Source organism: Myodes glareolus, chromosome 25 (genome assembly GCF_982192425.1).
Source record: "Myodes glareolus chromosome 25, mMyoGla1.1, whole genome shotgun sequence".
Taxonomy (NCBI): Eukaryota; Metazoa; Chordata; class Mammalia; order Rodentia; family Cricetidae; genus Myodes; species Myodes glareolus.
This window is the reverse complement of record NC_142050.1, coordinates 47,002,796-47,029,840: the sequence shown is the minus strand read 5'-3', so window position 1 is coordinate 47,029,840 and position 27,045 is coordinate 47,002,796. Positions and strand designations below refer to the sequence as shown.

General features: G+C 39.4%; 1 protein-coding gene across 1 annotated transcript in view; it reads left to right on the top strand.

Annotated features, from left to right (window-relative positions):
• Positions 1–2,044: 2,044 nt before the first annotated feature.
• The window catches only part of LOC148117928 (uncharacterized), a 56,571-nt gene continuing 31,570 nt past the window's right edge, over positions 2,045–27,045 (top strand). Inside the window, 5 exon segments of the mRNA XM_087901755.1 lie at positions 2,045–2,139; positions 11,417–11,543; positions 11,737–11,797; positions 12,912–14,704; positions 14,787–14,906. Of these exon segments, the coding sequence (XP_087757881.1) occupies positions 2,137–2,139; positions 11,417–11,543; positions 11,737–11,797; positions 12,912–14,704; positions 14,787–14,906 (2,104 nt within the window). The 5' untranslated portion in view covers positions 2,045–2,136.

The window sequence follows — 27,045 nt, the reverse complement described above, 5'->3', positions numbered from 1 at the left end:
CTAGAGGGGTTCCCAGGTCTAAGGAGAGTTCCCCAGGTTGTTCCCTGGACAGCAGAGGAGAGGGTGCCTGAACTGCCCTAGGCCCATAACCATACTGATGAATATTTTGCGTATCACCATAGAACCCTCATCTGACGATCGATGCAGATAGAGACAGAGACACATATTGAAACACTGGACTTAACTCGCTAGGTCCAAATGAGAAGCAGAAGGAGGGAGAACATTAACAAGGAAATCAGGACCATGAACGATGTGCTCACCCACTGATACAAGGGGATTGATCTAATGAGAGCTCACCAAGGCCTGCTGAACTGGGACTGAAGGAGCATGTGATCAAACTGGATTCTCCGAATGGGGCTGACATGAGGACTGATTTAGAAGCCATTGATAATGGCTCTGGGACTTGTTTCCTCTGCACGTACTGGCTTTTTGGAATCCTAGTCTGTTTGTATGCTCACCTTCCTAGACCTGGAGGGAGGGGGAGGAACTTGAATTTCCCACAGGGCAGGAAACCATGACTGCTCTTAGGACTGGAGAGGGAGGAAAAAAGGGAGTGAAGGGAGTGGGAGGGTATTGGGAGGAGGGGCAGAAGTGGAAACTTTTATAAATTAATAAAAAAAATTTCTTTGATGAAATCTGACCTGCTTCCATTGTCAAAGCTGTACAGCCAGAAGAACTAGAAGAAGGAACATGTACCCATCTATTAAATTAAAAAAAAAGCTAGACTCTCACATGATCATAAAAGATGAAAATCTTATGAGAAAAACTTGACAAAATGTAACAGGAACGTATGCTATTCTCCATGACTTTCAGAGTTCACAGAGTTTACTCTGCCTTCTAAGTGATGGGATGATGATAGTATAGGTTTTTGCTTCCTTTTATTGTATATTTAGTTTAATTTTAAATTTGTTCAACTGTTTCTGTGTGTGTGTGTGTGAGAGAGAGAGAGAGACAGAGACAGAGACAGAGAGATAGAGGGGAGTTACTATAAAGTTATACTCCAGACACTTTCTAGGTCATACGTCAAAAGTTTATATTATGAAAACAAAAGTCAATAAGCATCTGTGAACTTTTTATTTGTTTGTTTATTGGTTTGTTTGTCTCTTCGTTCATTCATCTGTTCACATATTTGCTTTATTTATTTACAGTGGAAGAGTTCAGTTAGGATTAGGAATCAGTACAGAACAATTCATCAGAATGCTAGGTAGGAAGTTATCCTGGGGAAAGAGTAAGATGTCATGTCCTTCCATATTGAGAGTGTGCATTCTGAGGGGAACAGGTCAGGAAGGCAAGAGTAATTATCTAAGAAACCTTAATTTCAAGTGCTGCCTGCTTCCTACAAGTCCTTTCGCCAAAGTCAGGCATTTAGATAAGAAAGGGTCTCCATTCACTCCCTCTTGAGGAATTTCAGGCCTCCACATTAACATTTGACTGGAGCCTATTGGCAAGGTCAATGCTGGCTGCACTCCTCCTCCAGGGACCTGAAGTAACACCCAGGTTTACTTCATTCTCAGGTCCTGCAACCTCTTCAGGCCACAGACCATTTCTTTTAGAAATCCCTTCCCCAAAACCCATATATGTCAAATAAATACTCACCAGAAGAAGCTCAAACGCAGCTTCTCAAAAATTTGTTTGATTTTTTTTTTCTCCTCGAGACAGGGTTTCTCTGAGACAGGGTTTTCCTAGATGTCTGGCCTTGAACACACACAGACCTGCCTGCCTTCTTTGTGGACTTTTGGGGTTATATCCCTATGCCTCCACCAACCAGTTCATTTCTTTCTTTTTTTAATGCCAGGTTATTTAGTTTAATTTTAGTTAATATTCTGAAATTGTTTGCTTCCTTTTAAAACCGAACCCATTGATTTAAATTAGCAAGAGACTTGCTGTTGATTTTAGCATAAATTTCCAGCCAATCTCGGACAGGTCTGACTTTAGATTAGAAGCCAGTTTTGGACCAGGTGCTGAATCCCTTCCGCTCAACCGGTCCCATCACTCAGACCGTACTAGCCAATCAGAACCTCCAGCAGACCTGCCAGACAGATGGGAGGGTCCTAACGGTAGCCAGACTTCCGATCCATTTCCACGACTTGGGTTCCCTTGTGGGGGCAGATACCCTGTCAGCTTGGCAGCTGCACCATGGTGAGTGAGGGGTTGCTCTACACAGATGGGAGGAGTGTCCAGGCTTGGCAAGCCAGGGGCTGCTGTCCCCAAAGTATGTGGAGTGGCGCTGAGACTTGCGGTCGGTATGGTGGCCGGGTGGGAGCCAGCGGACAGACACAGAGTTTAGCGTTTTCTGCTTCAGTAGTCCTAAACTTGCAGCTCTCTGTTGGCAGCCTCTGAATCCCTTCACTGCCTGGGCTGTGTATGCACAGTGCAGAGCATTGGGAGCCGCAGATGGAGGTGTCTGTCGTGCATATATCGTAGCGTGTGCACATTCGCCAAACGCGGAGACTCCTGGTCTCTCCTGGGTCTTCAGAAGTTCTGCACTTTTAACATTTACATTTGGGATCCGTGTGTAGTTAATTTTATGTGGCTTGTGTATGGTTTCACCTGTGTAAAGTAGTGCTCCGTTACTAAACTGTGATGTGGACGAGTATAGTTGATAATAGAATTAATGGTATAAGGATTTACCAGTGCTTAGGAGACATTAAGTCACACAGAGTAGAATTAAAGTGAGGGAGGGCTGCATCCCAAATATCCAAAGATGAGTAGCATGCACACCATGCCTGTTAGAAATTAGTATGATGAGATGCAAATGTTTGTTTAGCAGGATTAATCAGCCACTAAGGTACATTCCTATAACAAATGAGAGAACCATGATTTACAAGCAGCCAGAAGACCCACTTTCCCATCAAAGGCCTCTGATCTGCTGCTCAGGGCCCGTTAAGGTGTCACAACCTTGTGTACCAGGAGAGTATAATAAATCGAGAACAGCTGTATTTTTCAGCTCTTAGGAAAGGAGATGTGACTCAGTGTCCCCTGTGCTGATTGAGATGGACTTGAATCCTGTCTGCAGCCCCACAGGGCATTGCCCTTGCTATTCTCCTGGTTGAACACCATAAATTCTTGGATTACAAGTATGCTGCACCACCGAGCTCTAAAAGCACCAGTTTGAGTCATACACTGGGACTGTCCATTGCAGTAACAATAAAAGGATTTGCATGTGGAACATGGCTTCTCCCTTCAGACAGAAAAGTAGGAACCGTGTACTGTGTACATTGGAGGGGGTAAACACACTGGAGAATCGCTAGATCTTAGTCTGATGTTTAAGGCCAAGGGTTGTAGGGGTCTCCATTACAAAGAAGGACCTAATGGGGTACAGTGAATGACTTTCTGTGTAATTTCACATCATACATTAATTCCTTCCTTGTGAATGAAGATAGACATTGGTGGGTGTACAGTTTAGGGAGGAGAGCTTGAACTCCTAAGTATTTAGTTTCCAATTAGTGAACTCTCCCATGAAGATGTGTTCAATCCTGGTTGACACAGTGAAGTCAGCTCAGACGTTTGAGACATAGGTCATTGACTGTAACTCTATGTATCAGCTTACAGCACTCAGCAGGTAACATTTTACATAGGACAAATTATTAATGGCATTATCCCTATCAGGGAAGTGCCTACTCTGTTTCAAAGTCAGTATAACTGAGTGTTCTCTTAATTTTTATAATTTTAAGAAGTCAATTATTGGTTATCATTTTTTAGATTTCATTTTCTCCAAGGCATAAGTGCTATAATCTCTTTGTTTCTATTTTCTAATGTTTCCCAGTTTTTGCATTTCATTCCATTTTTTAAGTGCTGTTTATTTGTCTATTTATATCAGTTGAGAGCAATAATTCTCAACCTTGTGGGCCATGATTCCTTTTGGGGGACCAAATGAACCTATCACACCACTGGCTTAAGACCATCAGAAAGTAGAGATATTAATATTATAATTTATAACAGTAGCAAAAACATAGTTATGAAGTAGTAGTATAAATAATTTTATAGGTGGGGGTGTCACTACATCATGAGTAACTGTATTAAAGGGTCATAAGCACTAGGAGGATTGAGAACAACTGGTTTAGATTAATGTCTCCTGTAGCTCAGGCTTGTATCATACTATGTAACTGAGAATTGTTGTGAACACCTAATCCTGCCTCTGCTCCCTAGGGCTGGAAAGACAGTCCTGCAAATCCTACCAGGATAGACCTTGACTGGTCTGTCTCATGGAGAAAGATCAGTCAGTGAGCATCTTCCAATATCTGTAGATTTTATTGTGAATGTAAGAGTGAAGTGGGACTTGTGTAAGAAATGAGTTCACTGACCAACTGTAAGCCAGAGTAGTCACAACAGACAAAGGATGGACAAGAAGGAGAGTAAAATCTTTCCTGCTGTGACTGTAGTTGACATTAGCTGTGAGTAGTGAGGTGATCAATTTTAGATGTTCCATAAATGTCCCGTCTGGCCATTTCATGGGTCCACAGACCACACACAGTACCTGGTGTATTGGAGGAGGAACAGGAAGTACTCTGGGAGAATGGGAGATTTTATTAAACTATAAATTTCCCAGATTAGAATTTTGTCTGACTATAGCGTATAAGGACAAAACTGGAGGATGCTTGTTTTCTGAGATATTCGAACTCTGCTCACCCAGTACGGTAACTGCTAATGTCTCAAAGCCCAGCTGGATGGTCCTAGAGGGACTCTGGTTGGCAATTAGAAGCACCAAAGACAGTTTACAGGTTCTTTCCAGGATTCTCTTATTCTGCTGTACAGAGCTGTAAGGAGGACCACAAGCCATGCCATGGTGAATGTAGAAGCAACTGTCCTCAGACCAGGAAGAACAGGTTGGCTGAGCTGTCAGGGCTGCATGGAGAGGGATGACCATGAGCCAAACAGGTTCTATTGTTCTTTTTGGTCACCTGGGTAGTGGCCCTTGGCCTCTAATCTTTGTTGGGTGTGGGGGAGGCTCTGCCTTCCTGGCATGGGAGACTATGAGCTTGTAATATTGTTGCCTCACACTATGCAATGGGGAATTGCTTTACAAACCTAATCCTGCCTCTGATGCCCAGTGCTGGGTAGATAGTCCTTCAATTTCTTCAGGACTGGGCCTTGACAGGTCAGTGGGTAGGAAAAATAAACCAGCTAAGGAGTGACCTCCAGTCTCTCTGACTTTCAGTGTATGATTATGGATGAAAAGGGTGAGTACATAGGTCAAGCTTGAAGCTGGTAGATTCACAGTGCAGAAAAGGAGAGACAGGAAATTGGCTGAGAACTTTCCTACTTCAACTGTAGTTGAGATTAACAATGTGAAAGTAGGTAATCAATTTTAGGTGCTCCATAAATGTCCTGATGGTCATTTCTTGCTCTCCACCGACCACGCAATCAAGAATCTGGATAAAGAACCAAACTTATCATGTAAACAAATTGCTGTAGTTATAGTAGTTCAACCAAAATAGATCTGAGTAAAATGTGGTCCTGCCTAACAGGACTGTCCTTTTACTTATTTTAAACATACACCCGGATATAGAAGGTTTGAGAAATCTTTGATGTGCTCTAATATAAATCCCTTGTTTCTGAAGCACATGGCCTTAAATCCTGTTTCTACTCTTCAAAATAATTTTTTCAGATCATAACTATATCATATCCACATTCTCTTTCCTGTACCCAAGCCTTTCCATGACCCTTTATTTTCTTATAATTCATGGCCCATTTTTCTTTAACAACAATTGTGAATGTGACCTGTGTTTTTCTGCAGGATTTCCCAGGTATGAGGTGATGGGTTGGCTGCACTGCATATTGAGAGTGTAATGGGAATGTGCATACAAAGGACCCTGTGCTTTGGATGAGGAACAGGTTATGCTCTAGGAAATTGGATGAATGTCTACTAAAATACAAACTTTCTGGACTACGGTCTTGTCCACTGGACTGGAAGAGCCGAGCAGAAAGTTCTGTGATATCTGAGTAATTTGATCTCTAATCACACCCAGTAGAGGAGATGATATTACTCTGAGGTCCAGCTGGGTTGCATTAGCCACTGAGGGACTCTGGGAAGGCTTGGCAAGCAGGAATAATAGTGGGAGGTAGCTTACAGGTGGTTCTTTCTAGGATTCTTCTTTGCTTCTGTTGTCATGAGTTGTAAGGAAGACCACTAGCTATGCCAGAGTGAGTGTAGGCTGTTCAGAGAAGGTCTGTTGAGCTGTCATTTCTGCTGGGATTTGGATGGACCATGAGCCAGGCTGTTGTTCTATTGCTCTATGTAATGACCTGGGCAGTGGTCCTTGTCCTCTGAGCCTCCCTGTGTATGTATTTCCTGTGGAGAGGGAGACTCTGCAGCCCTGGCATGGTAACATATTATGATTGTAATATCACTGTCTGGTGTAGAAACAAAGTCATGCTTTTGGTATGCTGTGGGAAGACAGATTTGAGAACTGATAATCTGGTTTCTAGAAGTTCTGAGTATTGCAGCCTACTTTCAAGTTTGTCTTATAAATGTTTCCAATAGTTTAAAAGCTGGTAGAACTTCAGTGATGATGACTTAGCAATGCATGATTTAAATGTTTCTAACTTTCTGCTACCACCAGCTGCATTAGTGTGATTCAGTGATGTTTAGTTCCATGGGTCATAGGAAGTTTCAGAGATGCAGAGGTTTCTTAGCTGTGTATGGTGTTGGGCAGGTAGATAGAGCAGAATCTATATCTTGTGCTATAATCCATGTGACCGGAAGCAGAAATTATTCTACATTGTTTTAGGATTGGGCATCAGTATGGCTGGGTTTACCTGAAAACAGAAGGAGGTATAAGGACTTGCAGGACCATAGCAGTAGATCATCTCTTTTTGCAGAAAAGGCTCTAGAGCATGGGGCCTCTCAGGAAGAAATACCAGTAGTTGGAGCATCAGGAACAACAGTTTAAGGGTCACTTGGAGTTAATTTTGTGAAAATTGTGAAGTCTTTATTTAATTTCTATATACATAGAATCATAGGTATCTGGATAACATTGGTCAAGATCACACGTTTCCTGACTAAGTTTCCTTTGGTCTTTTGATTAATAGCTGACTATATTTTTTTACTTTTGTTCTTGGCTTTTTCTCTCCATTCTCTTTATTCTTTCCCAAATATCATACACATTCTTGATTGATCAGCTTTGTGGTAATTTTTTCCCCGAGACAGGGTTTCTCTGTGGCTTTGGAGCCTGTTCTGGAACTCTCTCTGTAGACCAGGCTGACTTCAAACTCACAGAGATCCTCCTGTCTCTGCCTCCTGAGTGTTGGGATTAAAGGTGTGTGCCACCACCACCCAGAAAGAAGTCATATTATGTCAGTCTGTGTACTATTTTTCATAATCCCATTGAGTAGTCTTTGTACTTCCAATATGAATGTAGCTTTGTAATCAGCTTTCTTGTTATAAATTGTTGGGAATTTTCATTTTACTGATCATCTTAATTTTGATGCATCCTGTTTCCAAGGATTATTTATTTACTTCTTTATTTATTTAGGTTTTGTTGTTCTTGTTAATCTGTGAGAGACTTTTGGCTTATGGGATAAAAGGTATTATGAATGTTGGCAGGTAGCTCAGCACATATTAGTTTTGGAGGTGACCTAAGTTCAGATACCTACCATAGAGTTGTGAGGTTCATAACTCTACCATTTCAGATTGAGGGCATCTAATCCCTTTTTTCTCTGTTGCTTGTATACATGTGGAAGAAATTCTCACTCTTGCACAAATATATGCAGAAAATGGCAATAAACTTGTTTCCAAAAGTACTAGTGACTTATAAAGCAATAGAGCAAAACAAGTTGCTTTAGGTGTGCACTGATTCTTTAAAAATCTGTTATCTTGCATTTTGTTTTAAAATGTTTTCATTTCCTCACTCTGATTGCAGACTTACAGGCAATCATCTATCAGGGGGAGCAAAATGGTGTCTAAGTGATCCTAACAGACATACTTTTCTTTACTATAAGCTAAAGAATTTTTCTTAAGTAGTCAAAACTATTTTTTATAAAGTTAAGACACAAGAAGGTTTCAAGTGAATCTCTCTATTTCTGGTAGAACAGCCTTCCGCACCCCAGTCATTTTCTATTATTGGTAAAGGATAAAGAACTGAAGTGTATTGGATGAGTGCTTGTTAGTAATTTCTTAGAGTGTTATTTTGGTTAGAATCTTGTTTTTATTTAAAGGAGCATAATATGTCTTTGTCAGTGCTACTTGTCTGTATGGTTGATTTTATTCATTGTTATCTAAGTATATTGTTTATTTTCTGGAAAATCATGGTCTCACCAATTTTGTATTCAGAAGATTTCTCATGTTATGAGTTCCTTGAGTTTTTGTTGGTTTAGGAAGTTTCTGTTGAGAGACAGTTTTCGTTTTCTCTTCTTTGTCTTAGATGTTTGCCTCTTTCCATTTCCTGGCATATCTATCTTTGTTTGTGGTTTTGCTGCTTAATTGATCGATATGATTAATACATTGCCTTTGGATCTTAAAAACCTTCTTGCATACTATTGTCTCTTTCTAGATAGCCTCTGCTATCTGCATGACAGAGCTTCGACTGATCTGAGAAAATACCAATTGAGAGTATGTCTAGATCAGAATACCTGATTAAGGTATCTGAGAGAGATTTGTTGATTTTGATTAATATAGGAAGGCCCTTCCACTGAGTTGGCAATATCTCTCAGCAAGCAGCCCTGGGATAGATAGGAGAGCTAGTTGAGCACAAGGCAGTGACAAAGCAAAAGGGAAAACAAGAAAACACTGGTTCCACATGTTTTGCCTTTAGTTATTAGCTTGAGTATCTATCCTACACTGTCATAAGGAGGAATTGTGAAATAGGGTTAACAACCAAATAAACATGTTCATTACCTGAGTTGCTTTTGATTGCATAATTTAATAACAGCAACAGAGAATAAAGTTGGAACAAAAATGGGACTCAAAGAAGATTTTGTTGCTGCAAAGGACCTGGGAATCTTGACTCTTAGAAGAATGCTTATGATATTAGAAAACTGGACAAAGAGCTTAATCATCTGTTCTTGTAGGACCTAGAAGATGGGAATGTTGAGAGTAGTGGCAGAGAGTGGGGGTCAAGGTCATAGGATTTTACTGGGCAGTAGGCTCTTCAGGGTATCATGGAGCTGGCCCAGCCTAAGTTCCTTGAGAGACCAGGTTAAAGTCCATGGTTCCTGGGTCACTATATACCTCCCAGTTCCTGACAGACTGTTGCATTCCCTCAGGCAGTGAAGCATTCAGGCTGATTTCTGTTTTGTATGATCCCTTAGTAGTCAAGGAATCATGAATGCTTAAAAGGACAATCGAACTTAGATGTTAATCATGTGTGTGCTGTATAGCTTGTAAACTTAATTATATCCTTGTATAGACATAGGGAGCTTGGTCATTTCCCCACTGCCCCGACTCATAATAATTATACAGAATTTTTATTAATTATAAGACTGCATACCCAATAGCTTAGGCTTCTTATTAAGTAACTTTTACATCATAAATTAACCCATTTTTAAATTTGTGTATCACCACATGGCTGTGACCTGCCGGTAAGGTTCCATCCAGCATCTGTCTCCTTCAGTGGCTACATGGCATCTCCCTGATTCTGCCTTCTTTTCTCCTCTCTCTCCATTTGGCATCTATTCTGTGCTGCCATAGGCCCAAAGCAGTTTCCTTATTATCCAATAGGAATAAAACATATTCACAGCATACAGAGGGTAACTCTTACATATTAATTTAATCAATTTCTATTAATCTATGTATTGCCATGTGGCTCTGTCTTACCAGATAAATTTCTCAGTGTCTGTCTTTGGTGACGCTACATGACTTCTCTCTGACTCCACTCTCTTCCTCTAGCATTCAGTTTCATTTTCCCCACCTACCTAAGTTTTGTCCTATACCTCTGTTATAGGCCCAAAGCAGTTTCTTTATTAACGAATGATAATCACAGCATACAGAAAGGAATTCCACAATTTGAGTTTCTATAGCCTCAACCCATTTCCTGTTCTTTGTGCCTGCTGTGTTGTGGTTGAAACTAATCAGTCAGCTTTTTTCTTTTGCTGTCATTACTTTCCACCATCAGAAATTCTATCACTAAGTCACACAAGATTCAGTAGAATTAACTGCTATTTAGTGCTAAGGTGGTTTGGTAGCCTACTGTTTTCATTTTTGTTTGTTATATTTTGAAGACAAGGTTTGCCTGTGTAGCCCTAGCTGTCCTGTCAGTAGTTCTATATATCAGGATGGCTTCAAATTCAGAAAACTTCTGACTCTTACTCCCAAGTGGTGGGATTAAAGGTGGGCTTTTTTGTTTTTATATTGTTGTATGGTGGTTTTGTTTCTATCAAGCATATTCTGTTGTACTGAGCTTCACCCATATCTTGAATTTAATAATTTGACAGAGGGTATCATTATGTTTTCCAGGATGGCATGTACTCAGGACATTAATACTGTCTGTGCCTTCTGTGTTATTGGATTGTAGGTGCATAACCTTCTTCCTGCCTGTTTTGTTTGTTTTGTATTTTTATTTTAAAAAGAGTATTATCCCTGAATGCATGGATATGCACCATGTGAGTACCTGGTCCTTACATTGATCAAAAGATGGCATTAGAAACCTTGAACTTGGAATAATGGATAGTTATGATTCCCCCATGTAAGTCCTTGAGCCCACCTGTATGCAAGACTAGGAGGACTCTTTGATGTTGAGCCATGTTGCCTGCTCAGTGTTGATTATTTGTAATCAGCATATTAATTTCTATTGTTTTCATTAGTCCATTTGTAATTTTTTAAACACACAGTGCCTTTTAGTAAAATCTCATTTTTGTTGCAGTTTAAATTGGGCAATTTCAGGTTTCTGGTAGATGAATAAAGAGTTGAAGTGAATGTGTTACTCTTTGTAGAAACTTCAGCAAAAGCCTATGAGTTATTTCTAGCTTTTATGGTTGTTTGATTGATTTTTTTCCATGTGAAACAGGTATTTAACATGTATTTCTGGCTGTCCTAGAAGTGATTGTATAGACTAGGCTGGTATTCAACTCAGAGGCAGATAGATATACATGCCTCTGCCTTCTGAGTACAAAGATTAGAGGAATGATTAAATGCACCCAACTTTTTCATTTTATTTTCTTTTTATAGTTAGGAATTAATCATCCATACAATTTCTCTTATCTGTACTCTGTTCTGTTGATCTGTTTATGTATCTTTCAATGTTGGTTAGGAGGTATTTCTCTTGCAAGGTGATATCCCATTCAATGGGTTCATAAATGACAATGGTGAACTCCGTATTCTGTTTGCTTCTGAAGTGACTTGGTGATGAAATTATGATGTCTTTGTCATGGAATACGTATGGGGAGCACCAGAATTATATGACTATACTGTCAAAGAAGTATACTTTATAGTGTTGTCAAAATCATACTTTCTGTTGTACACCTGTATGGGATATTTTAGAATTCAGTGACCTATGATGATGTGCATGTCGACTTCACTTGGGAAGAATGGACTTTGCTGAATCCTTCCCAGAAGAATCTCTACAAAGACGTGATGGTAGAGACCTACAGAAACCTCACTATTATAGGTAAGACCGTATTATCTTTCATGTTTTATAGAAGGGGACAACTATTCATTGGTTAATGATGCTCTTTTGTAATATGATTGAGAAAGAAAAATGGGGTAAATAAATCAGGCATGGTTGTAAGGTTTGCTTCAAATGGTAACTAATTTTTACAAATTTTAATATAAAACATACAATTTCTGGCGTTATATTTTAGGATACATTTGGGAAGACCGTAATATTGAAGAACATTATCAAAATTCTAGAAGACATGAAAGGTAATTTTCATGTATAAGCTGATACAAATGTGCCTCTGAAGAATTTGTACTTAATCCTATATGTTTTAAACAAAAGCAGCAGTGTAAATAATAAAGTGCATTGATGTATATTAAATTCTCACAAAATCATATACCTTAATTTCAGATAGGTGAACTACATTTGCAAGTCATTCTTTTAAGAAAGAAAACAATATCTTAATCTATATTATCAGTTGAATCATAATACAATGAGAGGTATACTGTAAAGTTGTCAATTCATTTATCTCATATTATTCATATTATAAAAGATATACATGTTGATCTCTAAAACTATCTATTATACTAATAGTCCATAGAAAAGGTAGTTTAACCCATATACTGTGGCTGTGTTAAGTTGAGTGAGGGGGCATTTAAAGTTATGAATCAAGGGGCAGCTGTTTTGGAGTGGTCTTAATCCATATACCACAAGTCTGTGAGGACAGAAAGTCAAACTGGGTGAACACAATGTGGAAACCTTATATTTGTTATTCTTCCTTTACTGGGTACATCATATATTACTCTGGATACAAGACACTTGAGCATAGAATGTGAAAAGATATAACATACCTCTCTCTCAGAACAAATAGAAAATATGTAGCAGTCCCCATGTTGAGTATACTTGTTGAATTTGATATACACATATACAAGTAATTGGTTTTCTAGTCCATTGTTAATATATCAACAAAGTCACATTTCAGAAAACCACACTGAGTACTAGACTGTGTAAATACTTCTATTTGTCCTAGTTCATTTAGCAATTGTAGCATCACTCACAGTATAGAAAACGTTATAAATGCAATATCAGTGGTAAAGCTCTGAGTTTCTTCAGTTCTCTTCAAATACATGAAAATTCTCATACAGAAAAAAAATTCTGTAAATGTGAACCATGTATTAAAGGCTGTTATCAGTTATTTTCAAAGATGCAAAGCAAACCTTAATGAAGGGGAAAATCAAGATTGTAAACATGATGATAAAACCTTAACATATAATTCCTCTTTAAAATAGGATTAAATTATAAAATTAATTTATTCAGATAAAAATATTCACCAATGTATTAAATGTAGTAATGCCTTCACATGTACCATTATCATTGTAGGCATGGAAAAAGTCAAACTAGAAAGAAATGTTCTGCATATTCTCAATGTGTTAAAACCTTTGCACGTGACAGTCATCTTCACAGTCATGAAAAAACACATACTACATTAAAACCGTATGAAGGAAATGAGTTTGGTAATGCCTTTTCACATTACAATCATCTTCAAATGCATAAAAGAACATGCACTGGAGAGAAATCCTATGAATGTAATCAGTGTGGTAAAACTTTTGCACATTACAGAGATCTTAAAAGGCATGAAAGAATCCATACTGGAGAGAAACCCTATGAATGTAATCAGTGTGAAAAAGCCTTTGCACATCACAGTAGTCTACAACGGCATGAAAGAATCCATACTGGAGAGAAACCCTATGAATGTAATCAGTGTGCTAAAGCCTTTGCATGTGACAGTAGTCTTCGAACACATAAAAGAATTCATACTGGAGAGAAACCCTATGAATGTAATCAGTGTGGTAAAGCCTTTTCACGTCACAGTCATCTTCAAAGTCATGAAAGAATCCATACTGGAGAGAAACCCTATGAATGTAATCAGTGTGGTAAATCCTTTTCATGTCCCAGTAGTCTACAAAGGCATGAAAGAATCCATACTGGAGAAAAACCCTATGAATGTAATCAATGTGATAAAGCCTTTACATGTCAATATACTCTGAAAACACATAAAATGACCCATACTGGAGAGAAACCCTATGAATGTAATCAATGTGGTAAAGCCTTTACACGTCAATATACTCTCCAAACACATAAAATGACCCATACTGGAGAGAAACCCTATGAATGTAATCAGTGTGGTAAACCCTTTGCATGTCACAGTAGTCTTCGAATACATAAAAAAACCCACACTGGAGAGAAACCCCATGAATGTAATCAGTGTGGTAAAGCCTTCGCACAGCACAGTCATCTTCAACATCATGAAAGAATCCATACTGGAGAGAAACCCTATGAATGTAATCACTGTGGTAAAGCCTTTACATTTCACAGTAGTTTTCAAAAACATGAAAGAACCCATACTGGAGAGAAACCCTATGAATGTAGTCAGTGTGGTAAAGCCTTTGTATCCAAAAGTCATCTTCGACGTCATGAAAGAACCCATACTGGAGAGAAACCCTATGAATGTAGTCAGTGTGGTAAAGCCTTTGTATCCAACAGTCATCTTCGACGTCATGAAAGAACCCATACTGGAGAGAAACCCTATGAATGTAATCAATGTGGTAAAGCCTTTGCACGTCACAGTCATGCACAAATCCATGAAAGAACCCATACTGGAGAGAAACCCTATGAATGTAATCAGTGTGGTAAAGCCTTTCCATGTAACAGTCATCTTCAAAGTCATGAAAGAACCCATACTGGAGAGAAACCCTATAAATGTAATCAGTGTGGTAAAGCCTTTGCATGTCACAGTAATCTTCGACAACATAAAAGAATCCAAACTGAAGAAAAACCCTATAAATGTAATCAGTGTGGTAAAGCCTTTACATGTCACAGTCGTCTTCGAAAACATGAAAGAACCCATACTGGAGAGAAACCCTATGAATGTAGTCAGTGTGGTAAAGCCTTTGTATCCAACAGTCATCTTCGACGTCATGAAAGGACCCATACTGGAGAGAAACCCTATGAATGTAATCAGTGTGGTAAATCCTTTTCATGTCACAGTAGTCTTCGAACACATAAAAGTATCCATACTGGAGAGAAACCCTCTGAATGTAATCAATGTGCTAAAGCCTTTGCATGGCACAGTCATCTTCACAGGCATGAGAAAACACATACTGGAGAGAAACATTATGTATGAAATTAGTGTAGTAAAGTCTTTGTTTATCATAGTCATCTTCAAAGACGAACTAACACATGCTGGAGAGAAGTCCTATGGATGTAATGAGTGTGGTAAAGGCTTTGTACTTAACAGTTCTCTTCAAATGCATAAAAGATCACACACTGGAGATAAACTCTATGAATGTAATAAGTGTGGTAAAGCATTTGCATGTATGAATAATCTAAATCATGAGAAAAAATCATACTGCAGAGAAATCCTATAAATGTATTCATTTGATAAAGTTTTGTACTTTATATAGGAGTAAAACTTTTGTGTGCAACAATCTGTTAAAATCTTTGCATATTACAATAGACATTGACTACATGAAAAAGATACTGAAGACTACTTATTATAAAGTATTTGGTAAGATCTTTAGCCAAAACACTTATAATCAGCTGCAAAATGATTTGGGATTCTCCTCTGTATGCTGTGAATGTATTTTGTTACCATTGTTTAATAAAGAAGCTGCCATGGGCTTATGACAGGGCAGCAGAGAGGAAGGCAGGAATTCCAAGCAGAGATAGTGGAGAAAAGAAAGTGGAGTCAGACTCCGTGTATCTGCTGAAGAAGACAGATGCCCTGACTGGTAAATCACAAATTTTGTGGTAAAATACAAAATAATAGGAATGGGTTAATTTAAGATGTTAGAGTTAGCTAATAAGAATCCTGAGCTAATTCTAGGCCAAGCAGTGTTTTAATTAATTAATATAGTCTCTTTGTGATTATTTCTGGTCTGGGCAGCTAGGAATGAACAAGAGTCCTCTGCCTATAACACAAGATTATTTCTTCTGTAGAAATAAATTTGACAGTGTTAACAATCTTTTCAAGCATTATCATTTCCTTTTTATACTGTTTGTACTTACAAACTCATGGTAAAATGAATTTGTGAATTTATGAAGCCCTGTGTAGGTTAAATGGGCCAGTCAAAAAAATACATCCAGACCCTGAAACCAGAGCCAGTGAATTACATGATTTTTGACTCTGAAACTGGAGTCAAAGAAATACATTCTGACTCTAAAACTGAGACAAAGAAACAGACTTTGTTCCTGAATCCAGAGCTAATGAGAGATACACCTGACTCTGAAACTGGACTCATTTCATAAGTCCTCCCAAATGATTTATTCCATCATCTTAGAAGGTTCTCAGACTTCAAGCCTACCTGATTGCTTCATGGTGAAGAAAAGCTCTGTAAGCCATTGGGTACCTTAACACCTGTATTAAAGGAATGAATTCTTACAAGAGAAAAACATTCATGAGTAAAAATATGCTTAAAGTGTTGTTTTAATTGTGATTATGTGATATCAGATTGTTTCTCTGTGGGTATGTGAATGTGCATACTGGTTTCTGATAATGTTAGACCCTAGGATTTTCTAGCAGAAGTTACAGGAAGTTGTCAAAAATTAGATCTTGGTCCTGGGATTGTACATTTCTTAACTGCCCAGCCATGTTTCTAGTATTTTAAATATCTTAAAGGCTATGTGTTTCAATTCAAAGTCAGGAACTAGGGATAAACTCACACAGATGAAAACTCTATATCTGAAAATGATTTTGTAAAGACTTTAGACATCACAGTTGTCTTTAGCTTCAAGAAAAAAAATATTTCATTCATTTATTTTTATCATAGCCCCATGAAAATGGCATCAATAGCAGTAAGATGTGATTGGTTGTTTTAAGTCATCTTTACCTCAGCCTTGATGACTCAGAAGATTGATAGCATCAGAAACTAACTTAGACTTGGTGCTTAAAGAATTTTCCAAGCCAAAATCTCCACAAAATGAGGGAAAAGTACAGTGAATCATCAGGAGAGAACTGACAATAAAAGTCTTTTAATGATGGTTGACCATTTAACTATAGCCACAAGAATGAGTTTCTCTCCAATAAGGTACTGATACATTTTTATTTCAATTCTAATGCATAATCTAGAAGATAGTTTTGATCTCTAAATCTCCATCTTGCTAAGTGGCTAGACTTGCATCCTCCTGTCGCTATTTAAATTGTTCATTGTTTAACCTCAGGCCTGAACCTAAAAAAAGACATAAAGATGACAGTGTATGTTGGATGCAAAATCTGGGCTTGGTTGTCTCCTCTTTTAGCATTAACCACCATTGAATGCATAATGTTATTAAAGGAATTCATGTCCATTAAACTATAAGTGTGTTAATGATTTATTCATGGGAAGGCATATTAATTCTAGAATAGCAGTACCTCCAGCATTGTAGAAAAATGTTTCTGAGACAAACTTTGTATGTTGGATAAGGTAGCCTTGATCCCATGCCATTGCTCCCCAGAGCAATGACCTTGTTTCCCTTGTGATTAAACTACATTCTTAGATTAAAGAACTCAACCACCACTGAGCTCTAAAATTAAAAATTCGATCATGTAGTCAACTGTCCATTTTACTAATAGGAAAAGCATTTGTATGTGGAGCATGGCTTCCACCTTCAGACCAGAAGAGGAGGAATAGTTTACTGCATACACTGTCAGTAAGCAAACAGCTGCTGGTGTCAGCGTTATGAAATAGCATCTTAATATGACAAGATCGGTGGTTTTGTAATTTCCCAGCATGTGTTGATCTATGTCATGTGAATGAAAGCAGGATAGATTTTGGATATACAACTCGGGAAGGTTATCTTTAGTCAATACATATTGAATTTCTAACATGGGAACTCTCCTATGCTCATGTGTTCACTCCTGCCTGTCATTACATCCATTAGCTGTAGCTGTGTGTTTCAGGTCACAGGTCTCAGCAGCTGACATTGCACATAGGGGCATGGTGAAGTAATATCTTTTTAATGTCAATCTCTACTAGGTAATGTTTTTCTATTTTACAAAGTCAATATAACTGTGTGTTTTTAAAAATTATATTTATGTTTTTTTAAAAAAGATAATTCTTGTTTTCACTTTTTAAATTTTATTTACTTTATATGCATCACTGCTATAATCTGTTTCTATTCCCTATTGTTTCCAATCATTAAGAATTTCTTTCCATTTTTCTCAAATGCTGTTGATCATTTCTGTCTTCGGAAGCTTAGGCTTATCTCACACTATAGAGTTGAAAATTGCTTTGAACACCTAATCTTGCTTCTGCTGCCCAGAAAGCAAGTCCTGCAACTGCTTCAAGACTGGGCCTTAACTGTTCAGTGAGAAGGAAACTAGATGAGTAAATGAGTGTCCTCCGACTGACAGACTGTAAAGCAAGTGTAGTCCCAGCACAGAAAGGGATGGCCAAGAAGTTGCATGCAAGTTTCCCCCCTTAGACCATAGCATACATTAGAAATCAGTAGTGAGGTAATCAATTTTAGATGATTATTAAATGTTCTGACTCACCATTTCTTGAATCCAGAGAGCAAGAAATCAAGAACCTGGATAAAGAACCTAACTTATCATAAAACCAATTTACAATAGTTACACTACTTTGACCAAAATAGAACTGAATAAAATGGTGTGGCCCTGCCTAAAAGAACTGTTATTTTACATATTTAAGATGCACAGCCTGAAATAAAATGTGTGACTAATATTTTGTGCTCTCTAATACAAATCCCTAGTCTCTGTAGCATGTGATCATAAAGCCTTTTTATGAATAATTTTTCTAGAATAATTTTGTTGATTATATTTACATCATTTCCATCATCTCTTTCCTGCCTCTAAGCGCTTCCATAGACACTTCATTGTTTTCTAATTCATGGCCTCATTTTGATTTAACAAGAGTTACTGTTTTAATGCGACCTTTGTTTGGCTTCAGGACTTCTAAGCTCTGAGGGAATGGGTTGGTTACACTGGTCAGTGACTCTGTAATGGAATACATACACAAGGGACCCTGTTTCTTGGTAGAGGAATAGGAATCTGGAAGACTTTCTACTGAAATACCTATTTACCAGACTAGGACTCTCTCTTACCCTAGAGTGGAATGGCAAAGCTGGAAAGGGCTGTTCTGGTTTAGTCACTGGTTTCTGCTCATCCTGTAGGGGAGCTGTGACTGCCTTGCAGCCCAGCTGGGTAATAGTAGCTATTGAGGGAATCTGGGCAAGCCTAGCAATAAGGGGCTTCAGTGGGAAGTAGATTGTAAGCCATGATGGACCCAATAGGGAGTCATGAGGGTTTTTTTTAACCTAAATTGTTTAATTTTACCTCCAGTTCTTATCCCACCTTCCTCTGATGAGATAACACTACCATTGTGGGGTTGGGACAATGACTGATCTGGTTTCTTCCAGTTGATTTTAGGGTATCAGGTGGCAGTATTGTGATACCATACCTTAGAGACTCTTGTAAAGACCAAACTCTCAGATGTAGACAAAAAAGGAATTCCTTTACTGTTGTCTTGGAAGAACTAAAATGTCCAAATTTCATAAGACATTCTTGATGAGCTCATAATAGTCCCTGTCTATTAGATGTTTTCCTTGAATCTCTACAGTTGGTCTCCAGAATGATGAACCTACAACCAACTTTCACACCCATTTATAGCTGTTTTATCAGTTCAAAGTTGGCATGATTCCCTTCCCATGTAGCTTTTGTATAGAGAGAGTAAAAGGTATTTAAGATCATTTAATTTGAATGTTAAAACAAAAAATTTCCTGTCCTTCTTTGCTGTGCAAAGGTGTTCCAGGAGGCAAGGTCTGATGTCTCACATCTGGGCAACATCTTTTTATCAAGGAGAAAATATTAGTGAGATTTACTATTTAAATAACATCTCATGTAGACTTATATCTAATGTGTGTTTGGTGAGATCCCTTGTATTGTTACCAGTTCTCTTAGTCCTTGATTAAATTTTCTCCTTAAGTACTGAAGAAGAATGCAGGTTGCCAAAATTAATCTTTTTTCTGAGTTGTCAAGGACAGTTGACCAACTAGTCCTCCGAGGTCACTTGGGCTTGGAAGGGATCTTAGATTCTTCAAGTCTCACTTTTATTGTGTGTCCATCAATGTGAGAATAATGCAAAGGCTTTGCTTTATGTACTGTGGCTTTCTTTGAAGCCTTGAGGAAATATTTCCCACATTGATTCTCCATTTTAGACTGGATAATGTTTCAGATTCATTGAGTGGGTTCTCCATGGCCTCCATGAACTGGACAATACGTAATCAGTGGCCTTTTGTTCCTAGGAACCTCACTGACCTTGTATGTAAAGGGGAGAACAACTCCCCCTTTCAGTTCTTCTAACCACATTAGAATAGCCTCTAGGAATGATTATTAAAAAGCTAGAAGGTCATTTTTATACCCGTGTTGTACTTTTAACTACTTTATAATATTTCAATATTCAGATACTACTTAATAAACTTTACTTGACATATATTTTAGCCAGTCATTGAAATAGTTGATATCTGACCTTACCAACATCAATAAATATATGATCTCTAAACCTCATCCTTTATATATCTTAAACAAATTACTCAGACCCTCATAGCTTGCAAAACCTTTCCTGTCTTGTTTATTCTGGAGCCACCCAGTCATCATTATTTTCTTATATATGTCTTTTTTTTCATTAAGGGCATTTACACATTTATGTTCTTCTAACATGTTCTTTTATGTACTGCTTCCTTTTTCTAATATGAGAAATAGAAACATTGACAAATGCCACATCCACGGCTGTCACGCCGGTGTAGCAGAAATGCTGACTGGATGGACTGAGGCTGGAGGATTAGGGGTCTGTGCTCCATGGAGTTTATGCCCTGGGCTGTTCCCTGGCAATCAGCTGTGGTACTGATGCCATCTGAATTGCCATCTGCACTGACTCGACCCTCGCTGTCACTGGCACCACTGAAGCTGTTCCTTTCTTATTCTTTTGTTCTATTCTCCTGTTTTGCCAACAGACCATGCTGTTCCAATGAATGAAACTGCTGAAAGCCTTTAAAGAAGTAGCTAGTTCTGGGAATTGGGGGTCATCGTTAGAATAATTCCTTAATGATGTGGAGCAGAAGGAGTTAGTCTTACTGGGAGAAATCTTAGAAGCTTTCTGCAGAGAAACAGTTACAGCAGCCCCCACTAGGCATCTGCCTGGGAAGACACGTACAGCTGCAATTAGAAAGCAGATGGTGGTCGCCCCCACGCTGACCCCAGAGTCTGGTAATTACCTTGATCCATTCCCATACACAGAAGGCCTATAAGGCCTTTCCTGTGGGCAGAAGAGGCCTAAACTGATAACAACATCCGAGCCTGGGAATCAGGAAGAGAGTTGAGATCAATGGTGTGAAGCAGTCTCAGTGAAGTGTGACATCATGTCTTTGAGCAACAACCACAACTAGCGTTTAGAATAGACAATGGACACATAAATTTGTTGTTCTTGTTAAATGACAGTGCTGTTCCTTTTCTTTGTTTCTAGTCTATGATCTGATGACGTATGCCTTTGCCAAGTTCCTTGATTGTAAAAGTATAAAAGCCTTAGGCTAATTAAAGTGAAGACACAGCAACATATTCAACTACATTGAGTGTGTTTGCTTGTCATTTCCTTCGCCGTATCCTGAAATCTCCTGTCCCTTCGTCCTGTTTTCCCTCGGTCTGAGTGGCTCCACGAGAGACGGTCCGTGGCAGACAAATATGTTTATGATCTGCTGTGAGATTTTTCTCCCCTGTGGTAGGGGAGGAAGCAATGTAAGTCCCAACTGTTAGTCCCAGTGAAGATGCAAAATATAATTTCACCAGCGTCCATCCTGAGGAACCAAGGAGTTTGTTGAGCTTACTTACTGAGCTTGGGTGAAAAGATACTTACAAGGATTTTGATACTGTAATAGTTTTAGTCAAAATGACACCCAATGTCCCATGGAGAGTGGCACTATTAGGAGGTGTGGCCTTGTTAGAGGAACTATGTCATAGTCACTTTCTGCTGCCTGTTGATCTGGATGTAGAACTCTCAGTTCTTTCTCCAGCACTGGTCTGCCTGTATCCACCACGTTTTCTGTCATGATGATAATGGACTGAAACTGTAAGCCAGCCTCAATCAAATATTTTCCTTTATAAGTTTTGCTATGGTCATGGTGTCTCTTCACAGCAATAGAAACTCTAAGATACCCAAAAGCCATATAACTAAAAGATGACTATTATATGTGATTATCTATTAACCTATGTTTCTTAATTATACATTACATCTTTTGTGGATTTTTGAGACAGATTTTCTCTGTAGATTTGTAGTCTTTCCTGGAACCAGCTCTGGTAGATCAGGCAGGCCTCAAACTCATAAAGATCCACCCACCTCTGCCTCCCATGTGTTGGGATTAAAGTTATGCGCCACCACCGCCCAGTTATACATTTCATTTAAAAATGAGATTCAGAAGCACAATACCTTAATCAAGAGCATTAATATACATATATAACAAAATTGAACTTGAGTTTTGATCAATAAACTAAGATCCATACCAATTCAAATCTTCTGGGTAGAAAATGTCTTATTAGATTACACATCCTAGTCACAGTCCTTCACTGAGGGAACAACAGTCAGTACTTGAAGCAGAGACCATGGAGGAATTCTTCTCATTGGATTGCTCTCCATGGTCACTGAACTTGCTCTTTTATATAACCTATGGCCTCCTACCCAGGCATGGTACTATCCACATCAATCACTAATCAAGAACATACCCACACAGACTACCCGTACCAAATATAATAGAGTCATTTTCTTGATTAAGGTTCCCTCCTAATAGATGTCTAATTGAAAAAACTCACCCTCACAAATAATCCCCTTTCAATTTGAGACTCAAAGATATAACTATTAATCTTCACAAATAAGCTCCTTTCACTTTGATACTTAAACACATTACTACTAAGCCATAACCTTTCCTTTCTTACTTATCCCTAAGATCTCAAGTCAGTATCATATCATAAAACACGACATAGCTTTAAAATTCCCAAAATGTTTTATTCTTTTTAATTTCAACACTTATATAGATTAGTCTCTTAATTGTGGGCTCCTATTACATTAAAAACAAGTTAAATACTTCTTTACTCCAAAATGGAAGAAATGGAAGAACCAAGACATGGTCACAATTAGATGACGCTGCCTATGATTCCAGTCCTGCCCCTTCTTAACCACCCCCAGATACACAAATGTTTAAATAAACAATGCCCAGGGGTCTCCCATGTCCTCCTACCAAGCTGAGAGCTCCCATATTATATATAACTCATCATGTACTCCATACTAAAGCAAGTCCACAGGAGACATGTCTCCATGAAGGAATGGCTTCCTTGTATGAGTGCAGAAAGGTAGCAGGGATGTATCTCAGCTGGGAAGGACTTGTCTAGAGTGTTCCAGTGAGAGACTGTGGGTGTGGCTCAATGACAGAGTGCCTACCCAGCATGCATGCGGCCTGAAATAAAAGAATCATCCTGAGTTGTCTGTGGTTTTGATGTCAGAAGCAAGAAAACAGATGAGGTCATTGTGGCTAAGCTGTTCTGTGTTTTCTAGGGATTCTCTGCTTCCATTTTGGATGGCCTTCCATACATGCCCAAGATGAGGGTGGGATTTATTCCTCTCAATGGAGATCCAACTTTCTCAATTCCATTTGCAGAAGAACCCTTCTTCCCAGTTATGTGTTCTTGGTAACCTGGTCAGAAGCCATTTAACCATTTTTATAGTTGGTCTTCTCAAACATTGTTCAGGCCATGTGATTCCAGAGGAAACTCCACAGATGTGGAGGAGTGCTGACAGCAGGCTCTGGAGTAAAGGAAGTGGTAAGCAGACATTTCTATACATGCCCTTGACATGCCCAGAGGTGTTTCCCCAGAGAGTCTAAGATTTGTGAAGTTGGTCATGAAGATGAGCCATAGGGGGCCATTAGAAGGAACCACAAGAGACAGTTAGAGGGTGAAGGCAGTGCCTGTCACAGCAGCTTCCTTCCCACACCCCTGGTTCCTGACATGAACTGAGTTTTAGAGTTGAACCCATTAAGTGTAGATGAAGTGACTTTCTGGGGAACTGAATCCTGTGTTCAAATGGTAGACAGAGCCATGCTTCCCCCAATGGACACATACTCCTTACTCAGTGAGTGGGATCTGGAGAGAAGGGAGTTTCCAACCTTAGGCAGAAGATTAAAGTTGAAGACTGGGCTTGAAAACCAAGAGTGTCTGTAATCACGCCTTGCCATTCACCTGGCCAGGGTGAATACTAAATCAGAACAAAGATGGCACCCAAGGAAGAATATGGATGAGCACTGTGCCGAGGGCCAAAGCGCTCTTGAGCAGGTCCAGTCTGGATCCAGTATGATACAGCTCAACATGGCAGTCACGGTGGTATAAAAGTGTCACTTGTGGTCATCTTAATCCATCTGAGAGATGATCTTCAGTCATCCTGTTGTCATGGAAACCTGACCCAGGCACCTTATGGCTCCTCCCAAAGGTAGCTCATCACTCATTCCTGTAGCCTGTTGTTAGCCTCCATGGTCCTTATCACTGGGAAGGGTCACTCCTTCATAGAGACAGGGTATGTGGCCATTATATATCACATGTAGACTTGCTTTATAGTGTAAGGTACATGATGGGTCCCCTCAGGTTGGCAGGATACATGAGGGACCCCTGGACATTGGTAGTTAAAACCTACTCTGTCTATCTAGGGGTGTTTCAGAAGAGGCAAGACTGGAATTGTAGACCAGCATCATCAGGGTCACCAGGAGCTCAGCTAGAGCACAATGCAGAGTGTGATTTGTTCTGAGGTCTAGGGGAAATGCATCTTCTCACACTCCGGGACACTGGGGCTCCTGGTTCTCAGGGCTATTAGAGTAAGAGCTGAATAAATGATGACTGGAAGACACACACACACCACCAGTTATTAAGTGAGTGGAACAGTCTTTGGGAGCAGATGCCCTTTGAAATTCCCTGAACTATTAAGTAAGCTGGGTACAAGAGTTGAGGTCACATACTTTTTTTTGTGTCTGACAAATGAGCCACTGGTTCACAACACTGAACTACTGAACGATTAGTTTGATGTGTGGAGGGTGTGTATGTGTGTGTGATTCCAGTCCTCCTTCATTTAAACACCGTGCTGAAGAAGGAGGTGAGAGTTCCACATCTTGATAAGCAGAGGACATAAACAACTGTTTGTTACACATTTGTGTAGCTTTAGCAACAACCTCCTTAAAATCCACCTCCGCACTCACACACACCTTCAACAAGGCCACACCTATTCCAACAAAGCCACCCCTGCTAATAGTGCCACACCCTGTGGGTGCCATTTTCTATCAAACTACCATAATGACCAATCAATATGTGGTGAAAATTTTGGAGGAATTGACAGAAGGTTTTTAGAACTAGTAAATAATTCAACAAAGTCAGAAAAGGAAGGCCAAAGCAGGTCACATGGAAAGAACTCTACACACAGCTGCACACCAGCCATGCACAGGGAGGCTTAGAGAATGGTGGAGGCTTTACATTTTGGGAGACACAGCTCCCCCTCATGGCCACTGTGTGAACTGCTACTATTAACTTTCAGACATGACCACCTGCCCTTTAGGAGAGCCATGAAACAACACAGAGTCTCAGGCAGCAGGGAATGAGAGGCCAGCCTAGGAGTAGGAGCAGGGCAGCATGCTGTGAGAAGCTGCAAGGTGCTTAGACCCCTGCTGAATGGAGGGGGCTTAGAAGGGGTGACCCAGAAATTAGCTGGGAGGGCGTTCCCAGAAGCCTGTATTGGTCATGGACTTGCCCAGCTTGAGTCAGCTCAAACTGGAATAGGGAAGTAGGGCCACTGTAGTAGGAGACCACTTGTTTGTTTTCCGGCTGCCCAGACTCCTGAAATAATCATACAGAAACCATATTATGTAAATCTCTGCTTGGTCCATTAACTCTAGCTTCTTATTGGGTTAATTTTAATTTAGCATCTTAATTTAACCCATCCCCATTAATCTGTGTATCACCACAAGGCTGTGGCTTACCAGATAAAGTTCCAGCCAGTGGCTGTCTCCAGCAGGGGCTACATGGCTTCTCTCTAAATTCTGCCTTTCTTTCTCCCAGCATTCAGTTTCGTTTTTCCTGCCTACCTCTATTCCCTGTATAGGCCAAAGACAGTTTCTTTATTAACCAATGGTATTCACAGCATAGAGAGAGGAATCCCACATCACCTTCCATTTTCTGTTTAAATAAATAGGAAGGTTTTAACTTTAACATAGTAAAATTACATATAAAAAAACAGACATCGGGCTGGAGAGATGGCTCAATGCTTAAGAGCACTGCCTGGTCTCCCAAAGGTCCTGATTTCAATTCCTAGCAACCACATGGTGGCTCAAAACCATCTGTCATGAGATCTGGTGTTCTCTTCTGGCCTGCAGGCATGCATACAGGAAGAATATTGTATACTTAATAAATCGTTAAAAACAAAAACAAGTACCAGACAAGAATTATAGTTATAACATTTATATCTACTTTATCTTTTCGCAAAACCAAGGAAAATTATCATAATAACTACCTATTCTTCAACTCCATCCAAGTCTCCAGAAGTATAATATTGTCTAAGTTAACATGAAGTGCAGTGCAAGCAACTTCCAAAACTCTAGAATTGACAGAGACATCTCTCTGCATGGACAGTCACCACAAGTTCTTCTGTTTCATTGGAGCATCCATCTTCAGTCCACAGGCCCATAGTATCCAGCAGACTTTTCAATGAGGCAGGAAATGTCAAGGACAGTTCCACCTATATTGGTCAGTGTCTTTCTTCTATGTCCTGCAGAACGTCTGGCACACTCTTTCATGAAGCAGGACCCTTGAAGGATCATCTCACCTTTAGGGAGTTCAGCAGTCATTTCTCTGTGGGTCCTGAATGTCCAGTTCATCAAGAAGTCCAGGCAAGAGCCATTTCTTGCCCAAATGTCTCACAAACTCAATAAGGAGCCTCTTCAATGCCCATCTTCCTCTTCAAGTAATTGTAGTTGCCAGGATCATATGTGTCTCATTGTCATGAAAAGTCCTAAGTTCTTAAAACATTTTAAACGCCATATACTGTAGTCTTTGAAAGTATGCAGTGTGCTCTATCTGAGCCCCTGAGACCCTGTAGAGTGTGATTTGTTCTTAGGTCTAGGGAACATGCATCTTCTCGCACTCCAGGACACTGGGGCTCCTGGTTCTCAGGGTTATTTGAGTAAGAACTGAATGAATGATGGCTGGAAGCTCTCTCTCTCTCTCTCTCTCTCTCTCTCTCACACACACACACACACACACACACACACACACACACACAAAGTTATTAAAAAACTGAGCACTGGGGATGAGAGCAGACTTTGGGAGCATGTGCCCTGTGCAATGCCCTCAACTCTTAAGTAAGCTGGGTACAAGAGTTGAGGTCACATGTGTGTTTTGGTGTCTGACAAATGAGCCACTGGTTAACAACACTGAACTATG